Genomic DNA, 21,071 nt, shown 5'->3' on the forward strand with positions numbered 1-21,071 from the left:
ATAACAGTATTGTGTAATCCATGTCATAGTAGATCATAACCCCAGTGATAGTGATGAAAATGTTACACAGCCAAGATCTGAAATGTATTTTAAGTTGAACTGAGCTGCAGGTCCTCTGCTGGCAATGGATGCTTCAAGCAAACTTGTTGAAACCCACAACAGACCATTTTGCACATTAGGGTCTCTGTTTTCTAATTACATTTTTTAAAATCATGCTGGTCAAAGATGGTGATATAATAAGCTTAAAAAGGAATTTACATTGGCAGTTGAAAGCTAGCATATCAATCTGTTACACCCATGTCACTTGACCTTCACTGTCACTTACTAATACCTAACATACAAAGTTGAGAGGAAAAACAAGATGGTGGCAAGCAGTAAACTCCAGGCAAAATACCCCTTAAGGAAATAACATGTTCATGTTACTCTTATTAGTGTAGTAATACAAGCAGTTGAGAGGTTGAAGTGTCTCATCTGACAGCAGGAAAGACTGTAACAGTTAAGAGTATGAGCTGAAAAGAAGGAACCCACAGTGCATTTAGATGTGATCAGTTTCATGTGACAAGTTGTGTTGTGCTGTGAGCTAATAATGGCTTTGTAAGTCCCTGTTATGGAGCCTGCTGCTGCCGTGTCCCCGGGTCTCCTGGGAAACCACATAGTCCTGTAGGATTTGATCTTCTGCTACATGAAGCAGGAATCTACATGAAGAGTAATGTCAGCTGTTAGTGAATGGCAAACAGTGTTACTACGCATTGATTGTTGTGAGAGATGGGAAGGGTTTCTGAACCTTTACACACATGGGCTTTGTTTGCTGAGTGTGCATGATCTTTCTCATCAATGTTGTGCTTCACATGCTGACTGCTAAGCAGGTGGACTGCAGGTTGTCGTTATGTGTCATTAGTGATTCTGTGGCAAACTGCAGGCATCACTGAAACAACTCCTACATGTTTGTGAAACCCTGTGGTCTCTATATGCACATCTTAAGGGTAAGATTTAGAAATTAGTCTCTATACTAATATCTAAAAAGTGGATATTATTGAACTGACAGGAGTCTTTATAGATGTAATTTGGAAACCAAAACATATGAATTTGATGTAATTAGGATCAAACCAATTGGTTGTTTTTTACTGGTTCGCTTGAAAGATTTCTAGTCCAAAGATATATTTAACAAAGATTTAAAGTCCTCTTACTACGACTATATTAATTAACTACAAAGTGTCCAAATCACCACAATTCATCTTCTGTTGTTTATGCAGAAAATGAATCTAACGTATAGAGACTATCCCTCAGTGGTTTAATATATTCTGCATGTACAGGGACTGACCTACTTGGGCAGTAGGTTTGGCAGATGTGGATATTTCTTTAAGACATACCATAAAAGGGCCCATGTACAGGTTTAAAAGGCCCAGGCTTCCAGCATTTTATGATTTTGAATGTGAGAGCTAGTGACATAAGATCATATGTAGGGGAAAGAGGAAAACCCTTGTCCTGATTGGACGAATAACTTATATGACAAAGGCTCTGGTGATGTTTAATAAAAGAAAAGCATCATAAGTTATATGTAGGCAGGATGGCAGATGAGGAGCTTGTGCCAAAATAAACTGTCTTTAATGGCATATTGTTATTTTTTGATGCAAATGGAGAAGCTCATAGGCTATTTGAAGTTTGATTATAATCTACAGGGCATTTCAAAACTGATAAATGAGGTCTCAATTTAGATTGTGGATTTTGATTTGGCCAGATTATCCACCCCCACCTATTGTGATTTAAATTTTGCATTCTTTAAAAATTTTTTGTGTACTGTCACTCATTTTGTAGCATAGGGCGTCCCTCCACCTGATGCATTCCCCTATCCTCTTTGTACATTGACTTCAAAGCTGTTCATACGTCAATATAAACATCAATGTACCGCAGGAGTCACTGTCAACTCTCTGCTGTGAAGCATTCATTTGAAGAACAGTTGTCTGAACAGACACACATTCACACAGACTGTGACCCCCCATATCACCCTGTGTTGTTTACCCTGTCAAATGCTTTTACACTCTGCTCGACTGAGTCTATCACTGGAGGCCCGGGCCTGCGCTGTCCAGCTTTTTGTGCTGAGCCCAACATTTTGTTCCACACAAGCTGTACAGGACGGGTTGGGTGGGTTGAATGGGTGTGGTGGGGTGATCATCCTGCAGCCACTCCTCACATACTACACAGGGCTGGGAAAGTCGGGGACGAAGGCCCATCAGGGTGGAGGGTTTGAACAGAGCCTCTAAGCCCGCTACTCCTCTGGGGAATGATTGGCTTGTGTTTGCTGTACTTGTGAACTCAGTGGGGGTGAAAATCCAGGGTGATGCCCTCACAGTGTTTACAGTGCAGCCAAGGTTGCTAATTTTGTCTCCTCTCTCTCCTCCCTCTGTCACTTCAGTCATAACCAGAGGACCACAACATTTCGCCATCCTGTGACCGGACAGATATCTCCAGAGAACTTGGATTTTATCCTGCAAGAACAGTGAGTTATTGAGTTTGTTTCCTCTCTGCATCCCTGTCAATATGTAATAAAGAATAGTTTTTGATTTGATGAACCACACTAACTCTCCCCAGCTATTCTTTTAGATATAAACGCACTAAAATAGGCCACGACTTTGATCTGTTTTCATTCATGGCTTGAATGCCAAGTTGTGAGCTAGTTATTTTATCACTTTTTGTGAAAAATATGCTGAAAATTAGGAAAATCTAACAGCATTTAAAGAAATCCTCTGCTTTTTGACTTCAGTGATGACTGTTTGATGGTTTGTGAGAGTAAAAATTCACAGTTGCCTGACCTTCTATTTAACAGTGACTTTGAAAACATTGTACCTACACCTTCAAGTTATCATCTGAGTATTTTTTCTTATGTTCGTTAACTTTGTTAAGTGGATAGAAGTTCAACATTGTTTTAAGAGAAGATGAGGGCCCTTCATTTCACCAGAGCCCCTCTTTAAAGAAAGAAGTAAAGTAAGAGAAAATGTTGGAGGATTTGTCAAGGACATGTGGTGATGGTGGAGTGTGTCGCCAGGCAGTGCAGACCACTGTCTGGTGATGTTGAAGCAGGCGTCAGTAAAATGTTGCTCTCTCTTCCTGTTTGGACCATTGGAGCTGGAATGTACATTTTCTTTTTCTCTTTCTCTTTCTCCTGGTTAGGTTAGCTTAGCATAAAGATGGGAGGCAGCGGGAAAACTTTAGGGTGACATCATCACTCCACGGAGTTACACTTGGTCAAGAAAGAATTCTCCACAGTATCACCTGGAGAATCCAAACTGTTCGGTTTCCCACCTTTTTTGTATTGACTGAATATAGTGTGTATTAGACCTTTAGGTGTTATATCATTTCATCCACTTTTCAACAAGAAAGCAGATATGTATATTTCGAACTAATACCAGTCAAACTATTCCCTTTTATCCTCAACTTGAGGGTGTTTGTGTGATTCACTTGAAGAGCTTTTTTTAGAAACTTCTACTCTTTTCCAGAGTTAAATCCGTTGCCATGAAGGTTGTGTACAGTACTGACTAACATCCGTTAATTCAGCACACTGATGTTTACCTTTGTTTGCCAGTCCATGATGCTTTATCACTTTAAGAGACCTGGTGAGTTCAGGTCCCTCTGGAATAAACAGAGTGCCTACTCACGTCTGTTTAGGAGGCAGATTGTATTGCACTCTGAGGGCTTTGTTTGGGCAAAGATTTCCTGCCAGTGACTTAACTCGACACCAGACTTTCACCACAATAGAGAGAGTGTCTTAGGTCTCTGTTACAGGAGATTGGAAGCTATTTTCTCTGGCTGCCCCAAATTGTCACGTAGATCCAAAAGACAGGTGGATTTTTAGAAACTTTTCTTGCAGCTTGAATATAAAAAAATCCTCCTCTACTACATTTGAAAAACAGACAAGATAAAACCTCAAACATTGTGCTGCTTTTTAGGAACTTTTTCAATGAGTGAGGGTGGGGGTTTGAGACTTGAGACATATAACTCCAAATCATGCTCCTGGCACTTTCAAGCAAACCAGTTTGGCTGGAATACAACTGGAATGCAGATATATGTTTCACCGTCTTCCCATATTTTGAGTTATTTATTTTACTGCTGTCATTGACTGACTAGAACCAGATTGGGGCTCTGTATGTTCCAGGCCTACTTCTATTTCTATCAGCTACGGAAATATACCTGCATATAGCCTCCAGAGGTGAAGTGGAATTTGGATGTTTTGAATGACTGCGGAATACATATGGCAAATGCATAAAATGTTCAGAAGATGAGATTGAATTCATTCCTATGCAGCAGTCATGGTGCTAGTGGACATATGACTGTCATTGCATGAGGATTGGAATGATGTGATTGCGTTGAACATGAAAGTGCCAATAAAAATAGATATAATGAACAAACAAAGAAACAAAATATTGAATGACTTTATGCATCATTGCACTCTGGATCAGTATTTCACAAATCAACATTGGGCTGTACAGAGTATTAAACTATGTAAACAGCAAAATGTTGACATACAGTATGTGTAAGGCTCAGGCTTTGTCTTACCATTTAGGATGTTAATGGAGCAAGGCACACAGTTTGAAATGATTGATTTGACATTTTGGTACTTTTTATTGTGTGCCTGATGGTAAAAGCTTGTACTGAGAGTGGATGATGTGGGGTGGGTCAGCCAGCCGTCATGGTGTTGTTGAACTAAAATGTGATACCACCGGTGTTGTACTATTGGCTGATGAGTCTTGTTAGAAGAAGTCTTGTTCCAGCTGTCTGAATTCTGATGCAGAGATAAACACATTTTGGACCTGACAACAATTATTGATTCACAATCATAATACTGTTAAGGTAAATAGATATTTGTATTTAGCACATTTCTACTTCTACCTTTTCTGTTTGTTCAATATGAACTTTGGCTTGCATGTTTGTTTGTTTTTTCGTAGAATTTAAACTATTTTTCCACCTTTCTGATTCTCCATTTCTGAATTTTATATTGACTATATTGTCTTGCATTGCATTGGTTTGGTTTTGTAGTGTCATAGAACAACCTACATGTGATAAAAGACAAGATACATAAATACATTTCACAAGTCCTCAAAAACACTGGTTGACTTACATGTCCTCAGAATGGGCAACAGCATAGTGTGATATAGACTGAGGGATTTTGTTGGTGAGCAGAATCATACATAACTCAAATCGAACGGCCCGCTTGTAAGTAAAAATTCAAAGGGAGACATCCTTTATTCTCATGCTGCTAATTATAAAACAGCTGGATGGCATTTACCACAGAATCACAGGCTTCCAGAGCTGTCCTTCTGACTGCTGGAAATAATTACTAAACAAACTAAACTTAGAGACACTCATTCCTTATACCTATCAGACAGTTTTGCTTCCTTATACTTTGGTAATGATTATAATTGTTGTAATCAGTGTCTGTGTGTGTGATGACTGTTTTGTGTGACTGCCTTCTCTTGCTGTGATCTTGTGTATATGTAATTTGCTCTCAGACATAATACATATTGATGTCAACTAGATTTACTGAATAAATAAAGCTTAACATAATTGTTTTCCTGTATTTTGTCCGATTAAACGTGCATGGTACATGTAGATGTGGAGCAGGTTTATATGGCTTTGTGTGTATGGAGGCTGGTGACCTTTAAAACGTCTGTGTGGGTGTGCAGGACCTTTAGAATATGTACAGGTATGTGCACTGAGAAAATAGCTTTCTTTTTTCAAGAGCACTAGAGCAGGTTTTCATGTTGGTTTCTCCTTCAGCTTTTCTTTGAACTCTTGTCTGGAGCCCACAGCTGAATGAGTGAGAGACTGTGAAGCTCAGGCCCTCACCTTGACCTGAGATCATTGCTGTTGACCTTGGCTTCGAACTTAAGGACTGATGTCCTTGACTCAGCCCCAGAGATTCAGCTGACAGATATTTCCCTTCTATAAAATTAATGAATTGTCAGACTAGTAGAGTGAATGTGTTATTTGATGAATATCGGTGATTTCCCCTCCTTTTTTTGATGCTTTTTAGAAATTTTGAATCAACTAACAATTTTTTTTATTTTGCTGTTATGTTTGTTTATAATGGAAGCAACAGGCGTCATCTAAACAATCGTTAGTATCGTTCCCATAACTCCCAGGTCTGAATTTTTGATCTTGGTGTGATTTTGTTATCTGGCCCTGGCTTGAATGTATGTGTTTGTTGGTCTGGACGTGGTCTTATTAAAAAGTGTCATGAGATAACTCCAATAATAATAGTAATAATAAAATTCACTTAATTATTTGAAACAGTAGACAACACTATCTTGTTGCTTTTATTGTCTTGAATGGTTCTCAGGAAATTGTTAAATGAATGTGTCAACATAGACCAAAGATACATTTTATGGCTCACAATAGCATTGGTATATAAGCTATCGGGGGCTGTGGTTGATCCCACCTGATGTTGTGCAACAGGCAGGGTACACCCTGGATAGGTTGCCAATTAATCACAGAACTGACACATAGTGATGGACAACCCTTACATTCAAGGCCATGGCAGTTAACATTTTTCTTGGAAAAATGTGGCTAATTCAGTGAAGAACAATTAAAAGAGCTTTTGTAGCTGCTAATCAAAAGAAGAAACAGATTCAAATTTAATGAATTTCGACTGCACAGACTCCATTTGTGTCACCATCTCATTATTTTCCATTTCCTGTTCTCTCTGTTTCCATCCATCTAATCCAATCACATTTCTTCTGTTTTCCTTTCTCTGCCTTATTTATCTTTTCTTCATCTTTTCTGTTGTGAACTGGGCTTTTTTTAGTCTCTATCCATTTATTCCTTCTATTTTTCTCTTATTGAATCCCCTAAATTCCTCTGAACTAACTTGTGTTAAAAAGGGGGTAAAGGAAAAAGACATTGTTTTCATTTTGGTGTATTTGATACTTGGGTGACCAAAAAAGTAAACTTGTCTCTCCACAGAATGTATAGAAGATGGAACTAGTATTAAAGACAAACATAACAAATTACACATAGATGAATTGTTTTACCAGACTTTAAAACCTCATTAAAAGGCTGAATCATGCAAAATAAATGATTTAAACATGTATAATAAATGTCATAATCATTCGATTTTTGTTCCGGCATACATTTTTTTGGCAGGTAATGCATTTCTCTCACTCGCCTTCGTCTGGCGCTGACCAAAGATGCACACCTCCTTGTGTCATTATGCTTTTTATATCCCTCTATATCCTGTATCTACAGTGGTTGGCTGCAGAACTTCCTCATCTTTCTCAGTCTGACACTTATCTTTCTTTCTTTCATTTTCTTAACATCTTCTTCAGCCTCTCTCTCTCTCTCTCTCTCTGTCTCTCTCTCTCTCTGTCTCTCTCTCTCTGTCTCTCTCTCTGTCTCTCTCTCTCTCTCTCCTGTTTTTAGTCTTTCTCTATTCTAGACGAGGAGGGGCCAGGTTACATTTTTCCCTTGCTATGTTCTGATGGATCTGTCTTATTAGCAGCTGTGTAGGCGTGAAGCAGGCCTGTCCAAGCTGCTATAATAATGTGTCAGTGCAACACACACAAAGCACTTCAGTCATCGGTGTGTGTAAATGTATGGTTATGAAAACAGATAGTGAATTATGCACAGGACAGAAGGAACCAGTGCTTTCATGCAGGATGTGCTCTTAGAAGCAGAATACTTGTGCCTCAGCGTAATATTGCGGTGACATACTCGAGGACATTCTACGCTGTGATTATGCAAAGCACAGCTGAGTACCATCGGCAGCATCGAAGTACCAACTCAATTATTACAGTAAAGAACATTCTCAAGGGAAAAAACATAATGGTGTTTGAAGACTAGTTGAACCCACACGTGAATACCGACCAAAGAAGCTTCATGAAAAGGAAAAACTCCTCAGAAAATAGAGATTGTTATCTAATCCCCTGGTCACTGGCAAAGCAACTCAAAATGCATAATTTATCCGATCACTGGCAGAAAATACGGTGTTTGTTCAATATTTAATCAAGACCTTTTTTTATGAATATACATTCAAAGATGTTGAGTAAGGATGCCGAACTGTCTTGAGATACATTTTTAAGAATGTACTAAAGCCTGTTATGAAGTTGTCTTGTTTTTAACAAATCCTCATATCATTTCCCATGATGTGGTCATTTTTGATTTATAAAAGGTATTTCTTTTTCATAAAAGATACTTCTTTTTCATAAAAGATACTTCTAGCATGAAATATGAAGGCTATTGGCTTAACTTTGCTAACCTGGCTCATTCCAATGTTCAGATATTCCAACCAAAACCTCTAAAGCTCACTTATTAAAGAGTATGTCATTTATTTTGTCTATACACAAACAGATATGTCAAAACAACAATTTGTGCTTTAAGGGTGCAAAGTTACAGCTACATGCTGAGAAACAGCAAGGTATACAGACTTCTTTTAGTGTGACCATAAGGTTGGCAAACAACAGTTCTGAAGCTCTGGGTTGATGGATATACTGTTGCTCATTAATAAATAATTAGACCACTCCAAGCCACACAATTTGTTCTCTATAATTGTGCTTGATGACATATTTAATAAACAAGATAGTTATCTTAAGCTTGATACGATCTTCAAAGGTCCTTTCAGGTAGATTTTCCAACTTTTGAGTGAGTCAGGCCAGCTGTGTTCCCATGTCCATACTTGTATTTCCATGCATGCTAAGCTAAGCCAATCACCCTCTTATTCTGAATTTCACGCCAGCAACATTTTTTAGACCACTTCGGACAGGAGCAAGAAAATGCTGGGAAAGTCGTGGAATGCTCAAAAAACAGGTAAAAAAGGCTCTTTGTTAACAGATGATCATGATTGGGTATGAAAGGGGCTTCCCCGAAAGGCTGTCTTCACTAGCAGTGATGTTGCGAGGTTCAACACTGATTGGAGGATATTACTGCACTGGCTCAGGAACACTGTAAAACTGCTATCAGTCAATATAGTTCATTTGCATTTTGCTTTTTTATTCAGTTTTTTCACTCCTCCTGACCAACTTTTTTGGAAACAAGGTTGTAAGATTGTTGGCAGACAGACCTTTTGTATTTGAGTCAACAGAGTGAGGATTTCAAGCATTTCAGTGTCCAATATATTTTGGGCTTTTTAATTCAGTTAAATAAGAGTAGGATTGCTAGGGGCTAGTTCTTTTAATCACACCGTGTCAGTGCCAATAATCATTAAATCCAATGACCTTGTGTGTTATTGCTATAGGGGTTTTAGTTTAATACTTTTTTTGCCCCTCACCATAAAAATGTTAATTTCTTGTGAAGTATTAATCCTTGCCTGTGCTGTTCATAACGGAAGTATTATGGGTTACATGTTTGGTTGCAAATAGTCTTGAAGTGCCTTTCGTTTAATTACTATGTCGTGTTTAAAACAACTGTCATGTATTTACCATTAATGATTGTAGGAGGCCAGGATTATAACCCCCCCCCCCCACATCTGTTAGTTGTGAACCCTAATATCCCAGTTACCATCACACCTCTACAAACAATACAAGAAAAACGATTTCAGCTGCTGCTCCAGGAGCTCTCCAAATATCTCCTGTGTGACTGTTTAAAGCTTCTATGAGACTGCATGAAGCACTCGAGGCTTTCACTTAGGCTGAAGCTCTTTTGTAAACTTTTATACTTGTCCAAGGATGAAGTTTTTGCCCTCCTGAGCTGCTCTTTTTCAGCATCACCCTGCTTCGCATTAATATATTTTGACACACATTCATACCTTCGACTGCCGACCACTGAGCCTTTCAGCTGGAGCACAGCCAACGTTTAGATTGCTGCCACCCTTTCGATACCACATGCTGGCACACAAGTTGTGGAGTATACTGGGGCTCACCCTCTAATATACGTCTATGTCACCTTCGGCTCCAGCTGCATCAGCCAGGCTTTTTCCCCCCATTTGATGTCAGCTACAACTTTGATGGAGGCACCGGCTCACAAGCCATCAAAGCAGAGTTGAAACTAAATCTGAGAGCGTTATTTACAGCGGGTGAGGCGTGTATGTGTGCCTATGGAGGCTGGCGTCAGCGGGTTTGCTCACCAGAGGTTGTCACCGATTAAAGTGGCTAAAGTGTCAGGACTTTACAGCTCCTAGGAGGACCTTATCAGCTCTTAGTTTGGCAGCAGGAGAGATGGAATAACTTCCTTGGCTGCTGCTGTCGAGGTCGCAGTATCTGTCTGCATCTGAAGTGTGTCTAAGTCTGTTTTGCGCCGCGTCCATCTGTCTTTCTTCTTGTCATCAGCTCTAGGGTCATGGAAAGGCTGGAAATTTATTTCTTGAAAGCCAAATATAGAATTTAACCAAACTTTCCTGAATTTCAGAATTTCCTGCTCAACTTTGTCACAGAGTATAACAGCCATCTCTGGTCTCATGTTTGTCATGCTTTAGTCTAGATTTAGAGACCAACTTCAGAGCAAAATATTGAACAAGAGACCCATTTAATTGTCTTTTACTGTTTCGCTGGAATCAGATGCAAACGTGTCACTAGTGTTGTGCAGGTCAAAAAGAGTTCAATTTGATGGAACAGATCAGGCATGGAGATAAACAAAACTCTGGCATCTCTTCTTTTGTCACATTTGTTTCTCTTAATTCGTTCTCCCTGTTATTTCCCTCTGTTCCGCTTCATGTTCTCCAGAAGCTTTCTCTGTTCTCTCTTTGGTTGTCCACATTGTTTTTTTTGGCTCTGACCCTGCCCCGGCTCACTGATATGGGGTGTGCTGATTTAAGAGAAGCTACGCCAGCAATGTGATGAGTGCACACATGATGCTTTGCCAGAGCCGCAGCATGGCAATGCTTTGGTTGACTGTTGCCATAGCAGCAGTGTGGAATTGAAACAGAGGGGAACAGTTGTAGATGGTTATGTGTGATTTGGCAAAGAGTGTCTCATTGATTTTCTCACATTTTGAAAAAAACCTTAAATATGTGGTTCATAATTATATGCCTTCTTTGCCAGTGCGTGGTCTTACCAACGTTACGTAAGTCACGTCACCTATGCTAAGCCACTGGTGTAAGTAACATTATTATTTAACCCAAAGTGTGATCTTTTCATTATCTGACCAAATGTCCTCACTTATGACATACACTCAGTGGCATAGGCATGCCTGGACAATCTAATGCAACCGTTCTGCCGTATGGTCTACTTTTATGGTGCCTGTAGTTGTACATTTTCCTGTTTTCTTCTCCAGCTCCATAGAACTACATACTCCACATACAGATATGAGACTGGTATCTTCTCATCCCACTCAACTAACAACAAAAGCATATTCTACTAATTGAACCAAATATAAACTTTTTCTTTGACGCTCAAAACTCAGTAGCAAAGTAACAGACATAAAACAATTTATCTCTATTACCATCATGGAGGACGATCACGCTGGATGATTTGTTTTGATAAAAGTGTCAGGGAAACAGAATTTCAAGCGGAAAATGGAGATGCAGGAGGGGGATTATTTTGGAGAACTGTTATTGATAATAACATTCCTTTGAAATTGGGACATGGGTGGTTCTTTCCAACATATTTAGAGGAAAGTTTTTGTTAAGTTTTGTCAAACAGTTGAGGGGAAATCTGGTTTAACAATGTGTCAATGCTGAAATAATGATCTCCATTCTCTGTTTGAGGACAGACTACCTGTGTTTTTCTCTCGGATAATTTAGTACAACATTTCTGAATATTTTGGTGTGCAGCACTCGAGCTGTGTGGGGAGAGTCTGGCAGTATTTAAATGTCAGCTGTGCCTGTGTGGGCTGCCAGCGCTGTTGATTTTTGACATATTTTTGTGCAGCTGTATGTGTTCTTTATGTGTAGCTGTGGTTGTAGGAGTTTGACACATTTTGAGGCTCTTAGGGGACTTTTTCTCATGTTTTGACGAGAGGTATCATTATAATACAGGAAAAGGCTTGTTGTAAAATGTCAGATTCCTTCTGACAATTACATTCCCTGTGTGATTAAATCTCCTGCGTGGTCTCTCTGTTCACAACATAGCCGCTTCTTCCTCCCACAGACATGAAAAGTGGAGGCGAACTGCCTTCCTGCTGATGTGCAGCCAATATATGCCCTCCAACCCAGTCTGTAGTTTCACTGTTGACTCATGACCAATTCACTGAGTGAGATTACTATGCAATATTCTTTAGATCTGCCTGTTCCTGCCCTGTCATACTCTCGCTGGGTTGGTCAGTGCTCATCTTGTGCCCTTGAGTATTATTTGCCCCCATTTTTTCCTTCTCCACACAGACATTTGTCACATCAGAAATCGACTCAAACATTGAATATTCCCAGAAAGACCAGTAGTAAAATGGCAAATTTGCATTCAGTGAAAGATTTCATGAAAGCAAAACGAAAAACATTGTTTTTGCTTTTGAGTCTTCATTAGTGATATTTGGTCCCATGGTTCCGTGCATTTTGTTTCATGATGGGCTGTGAGGACGAGGCTTGCAAAGTTTATTTTGAGGCGTCTAGCTTTTGAAGTCACTTCAAAGGATTGTCTTTGGATTGGGGGTGAAACAGCAGCCCAATGCATTTTGGGTAGATGAGTTGATTTCTCTGAAGTGATTGCCAGATAAGGTTCCATTCCTGCATCACTTTATTTTATTTGTCAAAATATATCTTTCGATGAAGTGTTGTTAGAAGGGTCCTGAACACAGTGATTCAGTATTGTGTATCATAAAGTTCAGGGACAGATTCATAAAAAACAAAAAAAACAGCAAACGCAGAAATATCAAGATTTTTATTCTTCAGTATAGGTCAAGCTTTGAAAGCACACCTCTCCAAATAAGTATTACACACTGCATTCGCATGTTCCTCAAATGGTCCCATTTTAAAAGTTTGGGAGTCTTTTATCCAACCTTTGTGTTAATGTGCATCATGTTGGAATGTGGAAGCAACATGGACACCAAAAAGAAACTGTTTTGCATTTTAGATAGGGTTTAAACAACACGTTGACTGCTGTTTACAGTGTTCGAGTGACAAGGAAGAGCAAAGGAAATTATACAATGACTATACAATACACAACTTTGGAAACGTTATCCAACCAATGTATACTTTCTGTCCGGATACAACCAGATACAAGGACAAAACAAACAGGAGTCATGACACTTTCGTCCACCATTTTCAAGCATCATGTTCAACTCAGCAAATCGTGTGGCAACATTTCCTTTCCGATTTGTTCTTCTGACTTAAGAGGGCATTTGCTTGAATATTCCCAGGTGGAAAAACATAATATTTCCCAATAATTCTGACAGCCCATGAACTCACAGTCAGACTACTGTAGGATTTCAAGGTGGTGTGTTGAAAAGACTATTTAGTTACATTATGGGAACTGTAGGATTCAGTGGTTTTGAAGTTAATCAGACTAGAAGTTGCTTCCTCTGCTCTTTGATTTCCACAATTTTACATTAATGTGTCTACTGTGATTCTCCCAGCTGTATAGAAGACTAGTACTAAATCATTGGAGTACCCTTTTAATGACACTTCAGTAAAGGATTACAACTCAATAGCATCTTTCATTATACCCCCCTTAAAATTTACTCGAATTTGAAATAGCCTCAGAAGATATTATATAAATGCTCTCACAAGCTTAGTAGTACTCTAAAGTAAAGTGTAAAATCAGTCAACAGCTGGAGGTGGATAACTTTCTTTTGGAACAAAACATGCTTCACTGCTCATATTGTCACTGCAATTGAGGCAACCAAGCTCAAAGAGTAGGATGTTTCATTTGATATTAGTAATGTGCATGATTCATTTTGTTCATCATTGCTTATTTTGACACCAGTGGCAGATTTTTAGGTGTCATATTCCAGAATTACAGACTACTGTTAGCTGTCTGAATCTTCAAGATGCTGTTGATTTCTGATCACAATATTCAATGACAGCACATGCCAATAAATGCTACCATGTGTAGCATTTAGTGAAAGCATCTTGCACCCAGTTTTATTGGGCTTAATGTATATGAATCAGAGGTCAAAGTTCAGAATTCTTGAGCATTTGGAAACTCCCAGAGTGCCAGTGTATCTTGTGTTGAATGATTGACTGATATCTTATATTGTAATAGAAAGCACAGGAATTAATGTTAGAGGTCTCTATGTAGAAAATAATCATCATGAACAGTCATTGGTGATTGTGTTTGGACGTATATTACTACATACACTTCACTTAGCATTAACAGCACATGTGGTACTGATATAAGAAATTCAATTTATGGAAAGTTATCTGTAGTGTAGACAACAAAGTGTTAACACAACTGCAGTCGGGGTTTGGTGCTGTCTGATAAAATTGACATATGACGATCATGTCCACAGAGAAACATTATGATGGACGATTACATGGAGACATAGCATTTATGCACTTACCAGCAACAAACTTCTTTCCATTCTCACAACAACAACTCATACCTTACAGCAACTCTAAGGGGTCATATCACTTTGCCAGTAGGGTGCCTTTTAAATCAGGGTGTGACTGCGGTCAGGGCTCAGTAGTTGATGGCCAGCAGCCCAACCCTGATGTTGTCAACAGTTTCAACTCCTCTCCCACTTCATAAACAAAGAATAAATAGCAACATGTGGAATTGACAAAAACAACACCATCTCAATCGACAGGAGGAGATGGTGTGAAAAAAAGAAAAAATTATGTGGAGAGGTCTAAGGTTCGACTCCTAAAACATTTCTGACATTGCTGTGCCCATTTAATCTAAATAGGGTAGCCAACACTTCAAAAATAATAGAATACAATAATGTAAAATCATCACCACATGAGATTGAAGCCTTGAACAGCTAGATTATGGACACCATACTGGTGGAGCGACATGCTCAGTGGAGTGTGACGGTCTCCTTTCATGTGGTCTCTCTAGAATTACTTGATTCCCTTATCTTACCCTTATTTCTCTTCTTCTCCTTGGCCACTCAATTAAATTAGTTCAGTCCATTTGGTTTGTTGACTTGATGAGAATCCTTAAGTTGCCTGAACAGTTTCAAAACCAGCAAGTAGACTGCCCTCTCTGTGTCATTTCAGATAGCTCTGCCTTTTTTTCTGTCATTGTCTCTCCTGCTTTTCCTTCTCTCAAACTCTTTGTGTTTCAGTCTCTCTCTAATCTCTCTGTTTACTGCAGAGGAGTAAACAGATTACCACAACTGGCCTCGTCCTCTTCGGGCATTTGAAGCAAATACGTGGGTTGTGCTTTCTTGAACCCCCAGGAGCATTGTTGAATATGGATTAATTCCTTGAAAAGAGAGGGTCAGACCTTTCTCCAGCCCTTCAGGTCAAGAGCTATAGTCTGCAGTCATTGTCTAATCGAGACTCAATGCTCAGGTCTCAGGAACTCCCTCCTGACGGGTTTTTAATTGAGTGAAGTTGAACCTGTATAGAAACCCAGCTGACAGTTTCCCTGTTGTATATGTGTCCTTACATTGGAGAGTGTTGTATACCTCACTTCTGAGAAGCTTATGGTATAATATGTCTGTTTTTCGAATACTTCTGAGAAGATATAAATGGCTGTCTTTTACTTCATCTATCTTTCGTCTCTTACCTCTCTCTGCTGATTTGCTCTCTCTTTCAACGAGGTCATAAAATACTCCTTTTCTACTCTTGATTGTCACTTGCTTTTACCTTTGAACATCCTTTTTGCAAATGGCATCTGAAGAAGCTGAATAAAATAAAAAATCCCCCAAAAGTCACACATAAAGAATAATGTTATGGTAAGGAAACCATACACAAATGCCAGCTGCCTGTCCACGGCTTTCCCTGATACCAATTATGAGAAAAACAAACAGACTTTCTTTTAACATTTAAAAAAAAAATCTTTCCAGTGAATACATTAATTTAACTTTGATGAAATGCATGGAATTATTATCATATTTACAGTTCATGACCTTTAAAATGTTTGCATGAAATTCTCTCGACAGCAGAATGAAAAGGGAACTCACCCACCCACACAACATTCGAGAGACTTACATTATGCATCTTTAGATAGAAATTGGTAATGTACTGAAACTGGTGGCTGTGTTGGTGTGTCATAGTGCAGCCTGTAATATGGAGGGAAGATGAGAGTGTGTTCAGTTGGTTGATTTGCATTAGAGAAAGAGAGAAATGTGGGGAGGAATGCAGCAAGAAAAAATCTAAATCTTCTCGTACAGGATAAAAAGTGAGACAAAGATGAAGTAGATAAAGTGAAAAGAGATTAATATTTTGATTTCTTCAAGAAATGTTTCCAAATCAAATGAATTGGAGCATAATTTGTTCACTGAAAGATCAGTTGTAAATTGAAGGGAAGTCAAGACAAACAAAGGTGTGAACAAAAAATGTATGGATGTATTTGAAGACTATCGAGGGGTGTGTCAAGGAGAAATATAGCACTAGGTAATTAGGTTTGGATTCTTGGATGAAAGAATGCATTACACTGCCAATGTTTTCCCTTCTGAATCTATTCAGATAGATTTACACACACTCCGCCTGGTGTCAGTCCGTTGACAATAAAACATCCAGTGTGGAACGTCTCATCTGTCTCACCACAGTGAGACAGCAGCAATAACGGGGCTGTCATCGTGAAAACAGATACTCAGGACTGTAGCCAGCAAGCAGGCAGTCAAGTTTTGTTGGGATTTGTGTGTGTGTTTCCTTTATTTTTTATTTTCTTTAATCTGTGCTACAAAAATTCATTCTTTAGATTTAATACCTAGATGTCGTCCGCAGTAACCTTGTATCATTGCAGCATAGTTTTCTTTAGATCCTCGTTAGCTTCTGTAAAGGAGTTGTTAATCTTTCAGGGTGAGAAAGGGTGAGTCTTTCATAGAGAAAATGAGGGGAGTAAAATAAAAATGTAAAAAGGAACAGCGATTTAATATCCCCACAGTATGAATCAAAACGTAATACAAAGGACAAACCATACAAAAGACAAACTTCCCACAAACACAAACGTTTTGCTATGAAATAATAACAAGTCTCTAAAAAGATGCAGTGACGGAGGTGAAAGAGTAACTGTTGTGTCCATGTATTGTGACATATTCCTGTTTTTAATCAGTTGTATTAAATGTTATCTCGATCTGTGTACATCTGAGTGTTAGTCTGATTAAAGATCATTGGTAGACGAACAGGAATGCACATCCGAATGTAACGACCAGTCACAACCTTCACACATTGCTGGGAGACAGCTGTCTATTTGTAGACACATTTGCCCAAAGGGAGATTAAAGCTGTCATAAAACACTGGACATCAGGGATTTAAATGAAATCAGAATGACCAGATCCAAAGAAGTAAACCTGTTACCATATCGTGTTTTACTGAATAACGTGAACAATGCTTTGAAACTGTGTAACTGTGGTGAGGGTGCTGATGATAATTGGTAATGATTCTTGAGGCATCATGCTGTACCTTTTTCCTTGGCAAACGATAAAAGATAGCCGTCCAAAATGCACTGCCTGTCTAAAAAATGGATACGAACATGACCTCCAGTGAGAGCTGCTGTTCATTTTTTAAAGACTGTGTTAAAAAAAGAGTTTAATAAGTTGTGGACTACAAAGGAGAAGATGTGTTAATATTTTATCATAGCAGGTTAGCTAATCTGTTTGAGGTGAAGTCTGTTATATTGTTATATCACAAGTTAGCTTTAAAACAAGTTTCCTCAACTGCCATGTTTTTCTTCTTTTTCTGTTTTTTTTTTTTTTAGTAAAGTATGATAAAAATATGTTTTCAGAAAGGTGTCCGAGCTCTTTGTAAATGCACCACAGAGACTTGTTGAAAAGTGTCCTGAGTGCAGCAACGAAGAGACATAATAAGTAAATCCAGGTAGATGGCTGCAGAGTCTCTGCAGATACAAGACACTAACATGCCTTTTCTCCCTATTCCAGTCTCCCTCTCTGTTTCTGTCATGCTACGTCTGCTGTGTGTGATATAGGTAGCCATATAGATAGGTTGAAATTAGTCATGTGATATTAGGAAGCTGTCGAAAACCGCAAAAAACCCAAAACACAATTCCCCTCAAATGCATTAAAACTAAAGTAATGAGCCTGTTTTAAAGATGCAAGAAAGAACAAACTCTTTATTTAAAAATTGTACTTTGTTACTTCCTAGGGTGTTGAAAGGTTTTCACCACGCAATAACACCATATGGATAATTTGATCTGGATCACTGGATTCATAGGAACAAAAATCTGAAAACTTACCAGCTGCTGACATTGTTTCAAGAGCCAGTTGAAATTGTATAAAGAAGCAGACCTTGAACTGGCAGCTGCTGACAGTCAGTGAGGCTGTTCAGGTGGACTTGCTCATATGCTGCCATAATTTGAGGTCATTCTAGTAAATCTCTTTACAGAAGAGGAATTCTGGGAATTCCTGTCTGCCTAGCCTTCCCCTGTGATATCCCAGAGTCTAAGCCCAGACTCTTGGCACATGCCAGCCCTCCCTCTATTTACCCATATTTTCAGTTTCACTCCACTTGAGGGAACAAAAGCTTAATGCCCCCCAAGACGAGTATACAGACACAACATTTTTTTTTGTAGAAAAAAACTATTTTATTTGACTGTGACATAATGTCTCCAGTCTCATATTTGTGTCTGTATTGTCTCGTTAACATTGGGAGTAAGAACCAGGGATAATTCGTCTTCTTAAGGTGCACAGTTACGTAACACAGTCTGCTGCTCTGTGCACTTTTATTTTTCTGCTGTGAACCGGCTTTGTAGGTCTATTTATCAGCTTCCTGTTGTTAGGCGGTCATGTAAGGTAATAGGCCTGCGCTGACCTAAGGGAAAATAGATTGCAGACACACACACACACACACACACACACACACACACACGCACACACACACGCACACACACAGACACACACAGACTATGCTATTCAGAATCTTCCTCCTCAAATTTAAGCACATCTCATCCATCCTTCCCCCCTCATTGTCTTTTATTTTACTTCCTTACTTTACTGGAATCTTCTAGAAATACTGATGATAATAAGTTGTAATTCCACATCATCCAAATGACAAAATAAAAGTTTAATGGTGCTATTTATAAGAAAAATTGAAGAAACTGACGCTTTGGGATCGTAGGACAGGTCAGCAGCCATCGCAAAGCATCAGTTATTCACGAGTTGGGAGTGAGACTCAAAAATCAATTTTTCATACAAATAGCACCTTTAAGCAGTCAGTAGCGATCGGATTGAGATTCCTCTAACAATACTGATGCAGATGTATAATGGATGATTGTTAAACAAAAAGGGAAATTGACCTAGAGAGCTACACATTAATAGTAAAAAAGATCACGAGATCTTTTCGTTTCTTTTACCTTTGTTTTCCTTTTTTTGTGTTCACCCTTTTCCTGTGTTTTTTTTTTTTTTTGTGTGTTCTTGTCCAGGCCGCAGGGTGCTCGCATGATGTCTCAACAAGCGGGTGAGCAGCTCTCCAGCACCACCGTCAGCGAGGCCTCCACTGCCATCACCTCGTCCACTGTGGACAGCACCTCTGCCTCCAAGGTTAGTCTGTGTGTGTGTCTGTGTGCAAGTCTGTGTGTGTGTGTGTGTGTGTGTGTGTGTGTGTGTGTGTGTGTGTGTGTGTGTGTGTGCGTGCGTGTGTGTGTGTGTGCGCGTGTGCGTGTGCGTGTGCGTGTGTATGTCTGTGTAACCCATTCTGCAGCAGTTGTCTTTAAATCTCATCATGGCATGCTGAGGATAATTAGTATGGATGACCCTGTCGTGGCAAAGATGCATCTAAACCTGCAGGTGTGTCTCTCTTTATGTGACGGGAACAGCACGGGGCACTGTGGCATCGTACATGGTTCACTTTCAAAGTACTATATGCCCTTTTCACAAAAGCCTGCAAAATCGATATTTCAATTTGATGTACAAACAGTCTTAATAATAAGATAATAATAAAGCTATTAGACTTTTGCTTCGTGATGGATAAGTCATGACAAAAAAATACCAAGGCACACTGCTTTTCAGAAATGCCCATGTGTCGATGTGAAGCCCATCTCCTTTTTAATGAACGGGAATTTAACTTCTGCAGTGCAGTGTACCTTGGTACTTTTTGGGCAATGACTTACAATGCAGAGTACATGTCTATGCTCTCCCTTTTTTTAGTTCCCTGAAATTTCCTTGCATCCAAAAAGCACCTGTCTCTTGATACCTTTATTAGTAAAGCAGTTTCGAGTTGTTTGCAATGCTTGAAGAAGCAGGACAAGTTTAATTTTCTCTGCCTCCAAAGAGTGCAAGCTGTCAATCTGTGTCTTATAGGGTGATGTAAGACTTTGAATGTGACAAACAGATAAACTCAGTGATTGAATCTAGCTTGTCGAGCAGAGACTTTTATCCAAGGTGAAGTTCTTTTTTATCATTGAGTGAATTTGAAAGGGTTATACATGCTTTAATTGACTACTGTTATTACTAATGTTACTGTTGCAGCTCATCTTTTAACAGGAAAACGAAAACGAGAGCGCATTTCCCCCATACTGGTTTCCCTACCCAAGCCCCCATTTAAGCTTAAGGATCGAATTCAAGATTTTATTGTTTAGTTACAAATCATTGAGTGGGCTAGCTCCAACCTGTCTCTCTGGCGTTTTACAACCATGTGTTCCATCAACGTCACTCAGGTCCGCTGACAAGCTTTTGGTTGTTCCCAGATCAAGGTTGAAGCACAGGGGTGATCGCGCCTCTGCAGTTACAGCCCCCAAACTCTGGCATGAGTTGCCTCTACATGTTAGGCTGGCCTCTATACTGCCTGTTTTTAAATCCCGTCTCATACCCTTTTAGTCCTTGGCTTTTGATTCAGTGTGAGGGTTGCCTTTCTTGTTCTTATGTTTTCTTGTGATGTTTTTTGCTATTTTTGACTGTTCAGCACTTTGGCCATCTGTTGTTCTAAATGTGCTTTATAAATAAATTTGAATTGGATTGAATTGGATGTAGAATAGAAAATAACAGCAAGAGAGAATTTAGTCCTCACAATATTATACAGTTAGCTTCGGCTTTGCAATTGAAACATAAGCCTACAGGCTGTGACACATGTGAACACAATGTTGATGCACAACTCAGTTATCTTTTCCAAGCTGCATCTTATAAACACTGTTTTTCTTTAGCCCTGGCCTCAA

The 21,071-nt window shown here is 39.1% G+C and overlaps 1 protein-coding gene across 5 annotated transcripts in view; it reads left to right on the forward strand.

Annotated features, from left to right (window-relative positions):
* LOC119023917 (pleckstrin homology domain-containing family A member 7-like) overlaps positions 1–21,071 on the forward strand; it is a 135,927-nt gene that overhangs the window by 71,320 nt on the left and 43,536 nt on the right. For all 5 annotated transcript variants that reach the window (XM_037106215.1, XM_037106216.1, XM_037106218.1 and 2 more), the window contains 2 exons: positions 2,414–2,497; positions 19,344–19,461. In XM_037106215.1, coding sequence (XP_036962110.1) covers positions 2,414–2,497; positions 19,344–19,461 — 202 coding nt within the window. The remainder of the gene's footprint in view (positions 1–2,413; positions 2,498–19,343; positions 19,462–21,071) is intronic.

This window comes from Acanthopagrus latus, chromosome 8 (genome assembly GCF_904848185.1).
Source record: "Acanthopagrus latus isolate v.2019 chromosome 8, fAcaLat1.1, whole genome shotgun sequence".
Classification (NCBI taxonomy): Eukaryota; Metazoa; Chordata; class Actinopteri; order Spariformes; family Sparidae; genus Acanthopagrus; species Acanthopagrus latus.